General features: G+C 43.2%; 1 protein-coding gene across 1 annotated transcript; it reads left to right on the forward strand.

The window, feature by feature from the left end:
* Nucleotides 1-1,011: 1,011 nt before the first annotated feature.
* LOC106748070 (androglobin-like) lies at nucleotides 1,012-5,111 on the forward strand. Its single transcript, XM_014626267.1, has 3 exons — nucleotides 1,012-1,153; nucleotides 1,240-3,167; nucleotides 4,524-5,111. The coding sequence occupies exons 1-3, from the start codon at nucleotides 1,012-1,014 to the stop codon at nucleotides 5,109-5,111; spliced, it is 2,658 nt and encodes an 885-aa protein (XP_014481753.1).
* Nucleotides 5,112-7,653: the final 2,542 nt, after the last annotated feature.

Here is a 7,653-nt window from a genome sequence, read left to right on the forward strand (position 1 = left end):
TAAACATCGCACATTTATCGTGGCAAGATAAATGGGACTTCCTGACTAAATATTCCGATCATTTTATGTGGTCACCACGAACTATTGAGGGTCAAATTCCAGGTCTGTCCGTATCGAATATATTTGTCTATATAAACATAATTGCTTGCTTAACGCGTAACGTTATGTTTATCTGCATTTCCGGGTAGAAAGCTCCGCAAGCGTTACAAACAACAATACGGCGAAATCAAACGAAACTCTGCGGCTACTCGCCCGAGACGGGAAACCTCAACCGATCACGCTGTTTCTCCAGTTGCGCGACATGCGAGAACTCGGAAATAATGTTGTACCCGGCTTATCGCCTTGCTGGGATCATGTAATCCACGTTGTTCAATCACGCGATATTCCTCTGGACCCCGAAGACGTAAGAATGCACGAGAGCAAATCCCAAATTCAATTATTATTCTTTAAAGATAAAACGATTTTTTATATAGACTCGCGTAACAGATAAAAAATTACAGTCTACTGACATGTAACGTGTCTCAAATGAAAGAGAAGTCTAAAAAATGTGTAAACTAAATATAAAAAACATTAGGGAGAAAGAGAAAAATATTGGAACGTGCTGTTAAATGTTTTAAAATGTTTTTGAATATTTTTAAATGTTTTTCTAACTTTCTGAATATGTTTCAGTCTGAATCTTGTAAATGACTCAAAGTTAAATTATCTTCCTAGGTAAAACCGCCATTGGCAAGGTGGAAATTACATCGCTGGTTAAAATGGGCTATTTCACGCGATATAATCGATCCCGCCGATTACTTCGTTCCAATTCGCTATTTGAGAATAATCAGTCCGCTACAAAAGTGCGATGAAAGTCTCGTTTATGCGCGCGACGATGCTGAAAATAATTCAATCGTTCCAAACAAGAACAAACAGTCTAAGGAGGAAAAGAAATCTCAGAGCACAAAAGATTCGCTCGCCTTGACGAAAGATGCGGAAACTGGTGACGTCAGTCAATGGGTTGACTTCAACAAGATGGCACCATACGTAACGGAAGTGCACCTGTTTTATAAACTGGAGTACTTTCAGTGCTCGTTTCAGGTAACAAATGAAACGATAAAATTTAATAACAAGGATAAAGCAACAGTTGCAAATGAGAGAAGAAAGGAAAAAGAAGGTATTCCAAGCCGTTTGTTTCAATAACCGATATCATCTATGAATTTAATCACAAACGTCCTCTCTTTCCTATTTGAAAACTTGCAGACAACACCGAGAGATCCCACAAGGTTCAGAAATCCAGATACAAACCTCTGTACTTGTTCTGCGACTCTCTGGAGAAGAAATTCTTCCTTATCAGTCTTTGCGCTGCGCCAAATGAGAAGAATACTAATTTATACAAGAGAGATTACCTGATCTTGGAAAGATACAACTGGTTTTACGGGCCGGATCAATCGGATCAGGTGACCATTAGTACGACTGGCATCAAGTCAACCGTCGTCGAGATGGAAGCCGGTAGACAACTTTTGCGAATTGACGGCAGTCCGGAGTTCAGTTTGGCGATTATCTCTTCGGATACAGCTTTTCACTTTGGAAATCAGACGATTGTGCAGCAGCTGATGACTAAGGAATCGCACAGAACCGAGCAAATGTCGAAGATAATCAGCGACATCCTCCGCAAAGCTTATCAATCATTTGGAACGGAGAATTACCCGACGATGTTAAAAGACTATTATCGTAGCTACATGCCCAGTTCGCAAGATTCTACTTTAGAGGGAGATAAAACATTCCCTCGTATGCTGATACACAGTCTCTTCTTGGAAGAGCAAGTTCGACTGATCATGGAAACCTTTCCCGGCGAAGAACACGGAAACATCCTTCATTCTTTGAGGGTGTTCTTTCTTAACCCAAATATTAGACTAGAATATTTGGGCTTAACACGAGCTCATGATGGCTTTCAGGATCTCGCAACAAAACGGACGTCAAAAATATCGTACTCCAGCAAAGCAGACATGGACGTATTGGATCAAGCAGCCAGGAAAATTCAATCCTTCTTCAAGATGGCTCTAATAAAACAATACAAATATCTTCATGATTCTAATCATCCTCAGCACATGCCAATTCGCGAAGAACTTCTGAAGATACCGAATCTATTCGACTTATCCGTGACGAATCAATTGCTAAGGAATGTTATCAAACGTCACAGCAAACTACGCGACTTATATCCTTGTTCCAAGGACTTCGTGCACGTCCTAAGTTTTCAAGAGTTCAACGGTACTTTAGAGAATATCAAACATGACCAGTGGTTCCCAATCGCTAGGATCATCGTGAATCCTCGATCTTCAGAAACAGTGTTCGCGGCTTTCGAACTACTGGTTGATCTTCCTCGCTTCACACTGCGTGTTTTCAGTAATCAAAGTCAACGTGACACGACGCGTCTCATAAACCGTGTGACTCCGGGTCATTATAGATATCATCCGACTGGTTATACAATTTTCGCTTATGGCTGGAATGGCGAACAGCGCTTTAAAGAGATCAACTGGACGATTCGCATCATTACTATGAAAGGAGAGCCGATGTTCTGTCAACTGAGCGAACAATGGGCCCCGTCCTTGGAAATTAGACCACCCAGTCTGATGGTTGAAGAATTGGCCGCTGTATACATTCCTAATGCCAGGAATTATATTTCGCGGTGGATCCTGCAGACGATCTCGAGAAGCATCATCTCGCTGAGGCTGACTACTTCCTATGACATGGTGGAAGTCGGAGTGAGACTCACTGATGAAGAGGGCAATGTTTTGATTAATGTGGACGGTGGTTCTACGATTTTGGTACCATTAGTGATCTTAGATCAATTCACTGTGAATAAAAATCGTCGCGAAGTTAAAGACAGAAGTGCAGGCGTCAACGAAGAGTTTGGAAACGCAATAAAGGAAAACAAATTGTACTATGTGGAGGCATTCGTGCGTAACAACAGCTGGCCTCTTACGGACGTCGAGTGGACTGTCGTGAATCGGATAAAGACAAAGGACACAGAAAATCTCAAAATCAAGATGCGACATGAAAATAAAATACCCACAAAGTCAAATTTGGCGACAACGAAGGACACGAAACGATCCGTAAATGACAATCAAGTTCTGGAATCGCCATATTGGATCCTTCAAGTTGTTACAAATGCCCGAGACGCGATAGAGGTCTGTATAATTTATCATATATATTCGTATTTTAATTAAAGGATATATTTAGTTAAAGAATATATATTATGTTCGCCCTCTAAAAGTCGCGTTTATAAAAGGTTGTAGAAAAAGATTTTAGTTCGCATATTCAACAACAACCCAACTCACAAAGAGCAGAATATATTACTTACTTAAAGGAAAGTCTTGGAAGAGATAAAAAATTGTTGGGGAGGGGGATATGACAGCGTTTAGGCTACTCTAGTCGCGCTATCAGTAGGACATGGAAAGTACAATATCGTCAATCTATCAGGACAAGTTCCAATTTAACTAGGATATATATAGCATATGTACTTTTTATAATTTTTGTATATTGGAGATTTTATATGGAATATAACAAGTATTCGAGATAAAATGACCACTCCTTTCAAAAAGAGTTAGAGAAAATATTAAGATGAGGATATATATATTCAAATGTTGTTTCGGTTGTTGTCGGTGGAGGAAGTTTTTCGATGTATCTATGGTTGGATTCCTTAGTCGCTAGTTTGAAAACTTAGCTTTTAGGAGAGGAAGGGAAAAATAGGGAAGGAAGCAGCTCTGGATCGCAGATTCGACTCCAACGGTTACCAAGAGAATTATCGGGATTTCTATTGGAAACATCATCGAGAAGAGTGGGGATATTGGGAGTATCCGGCGACATGGGGGTCACGGGGGGGCCTACGGAGTACTTCATGAGGTTGGGAGTATCCGGCGACGTGGGGGACACGGGGGGGCCTATGGAGTAGTACGTCATGAGGTTGGGAGTATCCGGTGACATGGGGGACACGGGGGGGCCTATGGGGTACGTCATGAGGCGTACGATAGCAGTTGGAGAAATTGGTCTGGAAATTCTGCTATCATTCTTAGACAGTAGGCAGGTCGGAGGTCTCGTTATTTTCGGAGGAAGGAGATCTATGGGGATTAATTTCCACTCACTAGGTTGGCATTTCTCCGAAATTGCTTTCTTGGCCAAAGGCATAATTGTCTTTTTGCCTCGATATCGCCCTGTACACGTAATGTTTCCAGGGAAAGAGAGCCGTTGCTCTGTTTGGTCCGGCGATTATGTTTCCTCTTAAAGATCGAGTTTGTATTTTTGACTGCGAGAATTGTCGTTGAAAACGCCGCCTGGTGACTTTTCTGACTATTATTGGGCGCGCCTAAATGCTCACGTTTCGCACAACACGTCAGCGAATGCGATATAGGTCGTCACAAAGTCAAAATAACTTCTAGTATTATTAAACTTATGAAAAAACTTAATTTTTTTTGTAAATCTTGCTATCTTTAATTAGCAGTAATTATCATGCTCGTATTCGATATCAAAATGCGCCTCTTCGTTAGATTTGTCAAGACGAGAGAAGAGAGCAAGAGATAGCATTACTGAAGGATTCCTGGCGGTCGAAGGATCCGAGTCAACCTGAACGTGGGAGAAAGTTGCGAGAGGCCTTCCTGAATACGCACACCTTGATTGTTGAGCCCGTGGTACCTTCGGAAGAAAATGAAGAAGAATCTAGTACAATAGAAACTGGAGATATGGCATTTTGTCAGTCGTACGAGAAGCAGCGTAGAACCCTGAAGCCACCGAAATCCTACCATTTACCTGCTTTGGATTTGACGAAATACATGACGAGGAACGGAATCTTGACAGATTATTACATAAGAATGGAAATTGACTATCAGATACTGAGAGATCAGCAGACCGTCAACATCATCGAGAGCCAAAAGAATTATTCCCATTACTTGGAGAATTTAGCTGAACTGACGGACAAGCAATTTCGAACATACGTAAAGCTGTTCAGCAAGAAAGAACAGAATTTTTGGGAGAGAAGAGCTCTGGTGGATCACGCTTACGAATCGAGAAAAGTCTACATTGATACTCCGACATCTTCGAAGGCAAAGATCAAAGAGAAGGACAAAGCAACCAATTAACTGATTTGTAGATTAAAAACTTATTTGTAGACCGGTAGATAAATATAATAAATGATTTATTCGTTACATTCTGCTCGTTAATTCACTAATACGTCTCAATATATGAGAAAGAGGGCGCATAACTGTAATAATAATTAATAGGAGAGCGAATTAAACCTTGTTAATTGAACATAACAAGGAGAGGTGCGTATCTGTTCGGTTAGAGGTTGAGTAAAATATTACAGAGATCGCTTCTTCGAGTGTGCTGTACTCCCGAGAGCTGCACTTGCTTCGCGTTGATGACTGTCTACGATCTACCTTTTAATGACGCTTCTCTGGCCATCCAAGAAAGAAATAACGGCGATCCGTCCCGCCCATTTTTCATTCGGGACCAGTCCACGCGTTCTAGTGAGATTATTATGGAACTACGAGAGAAGACGTCTACGCGAGCGGTCTAGACTAAGTGCTCCGAGATGTACAGTGCCCGCAGTGAATGATTGCCGGCACTGTAATATCATCATCGAATATCAGCTCCGCAAAGCCGGAAAATAACACCGACGGATTCGGCACTTTCGATTACAGAACGTCGATCTTGATATTTACATCAAACTTCCACTCGGATTTTTCCTTCAATTTCGACCCGAATGCGACGTTTTTTCTTCAATTTCATCGGTATTTCCATTTCTGCTTTTGACGTCAATTCCATCTCGGTTTCCACGCATCGAAAGTACGCCGTCACGGGGTTCACGGAGTTCGCAACTCGCGTTCGGTTCAACTGCCTGGCTGAAATAAGTCGAGCTGTTTACCGTACGCGTTGTACCGCCGCGGCGCAGCGTGCGCGTTGATTGCAGGTGCAGCTGCTACCGCGCTCGAGACCGACGGTAGCCGGAGCCAGTAATCACTGTCGATTATGTTTGTGTTAGACAATCTCTGTCGCGCCAACGAATTACGATCGTCGTCGAGCGTCGTGCGCAAATGCGTGCGCGCGTACATACCCGCATCGCGACACGACGAATACCGAATATCAGATGCTCAACTTTCGATAGCGCGACTGGGAAGTAACTACAATTCTTCGCGGAGCGACTTGATAAATCGTAGCCGTGAAACACGTGTGCTGATATCCCGAGTCGACAAATTTTCAGCCCACTCCGGCGTTCTTAAGAGTAGTTTGGCGCCTAGTATCGAGATTTTCTATGAAAAATATGACTCAAACCAAATATTTTATTCATTCGAAACGCTAAATGCTACTTTCGAGCTTGATAATCGAAGTTTTTCTTTTCCCGTAATTTTTTTTTTTTCTAAGTTACCATTTTACCAGTTTGCCAAAATTACAGAGCAATTTACCGTGCTCGACTCACGGGGCAAGTTACCGTCAGATTGAATCAATTTTATCTCTAGTTACGTTATTAGAATTGAAATTGAGTCTATTTCGCTATTTTAGTTCCTACCAGTGTTGTAGAATGAAAAATGTTAACACAGAGCCGAAATTTCGGCTCGGGATTCCCAAGACGATGTCGAATCCGTCGAAGTGAGTGGACTCTGCTTAGCATACGCCGAAAAAAGCGTTCGATTTCAGAATTACCCAAGAGGAGCGAGTAGCGGCGTCCTTGACATGCCTCGTTTACCGCCAGGAATTCGCATAAGAAAAGTCGAATTAAAACTTCTCCCCTAGCTGCCTAACGACGTGCGGCAAACTGCATTCTTCGATCACTCTTGTTGCTTGCATTCGAGCGGACACCAAGGCAGATATTAATTATTGCAAAATTTCAAGTGAAAATCCGCCGGCTCGTCGACCGGCCGGTTCGAGTTTCTAAGCAACAAGAGCGTGGAATGGCGAGTTGAAAAGTCATCGCGTGCGTAATATATCGCAGCTGTGTCGACGGATGCAAAGCGAACGGCTGAGCCCACGTGGGTGCGAAACGCATCATCGCCACGGAGAGACAGCTCGCTGAGAGAGATTCCGTGGATGCAGAATGCGAGTGGGGAGCGATTTTACGAGGCGTTTTATCAGGCATCTCTCGGTCTCTCGACGCGCGCGCGAGTCGTCCCGGCATACCGGGTCGCGCTCGGATACGCTTTATGCGTCCCTATTAGCTGGCTATATCTCAGCTCTCTGGGTCTCTTTCCTCTGCATACACGTTCTCGTACGCGTGCGTGCCCGCGCACGCTATTTCGTCGTCGTCACGTTCCCACCCGCATCATCCGGATCCGAGCCGAAGACCCCGAAGGGTTGCGCCCGGTGTCGTCACCGACAATGATTACGTAATGCCGACGAAAAGGACCGTCGGTATAGAATCCATGACGCTTGATCAGGCTTGATTCTATTCGAAATATCCCTTCGTACTCGCTTAATCTTCGAATCTTTGGAAAAATGGTTAACGCTTCCGCGGAGAGATCTTCGATATATATTCTTCCTCACGGAAGGGTTACAATCGATCGAATAACGAGCGGCAGGCTCGTCGAAATAAATTCATACCGACGAGTAAATTGGCACAAGCAAAAGAGATTTAATCGCCCGACTTCCGCTAATTTCCCACAAATCGCATGACTGATCGATCGAGCA

This window comes from Dinoponera quadriceps, unplaced genomic scaffold (assembly GCF_001313825.1).
Source record: "Dinoponera quadriceps isolate SergipeBrazil2010 unplaced genomic scaffold, ASM131382v1 scaffold2420, whole genome shotgun sequence".
In the NCBI taxonomy this organism is placed as follows: domain Eukaryota; kingdom Metazoa; phylum Arthropoda; class Insecta; order Hymenoptera; family Formicidae; genus Dinoponera; species Dinoponera quadriceps.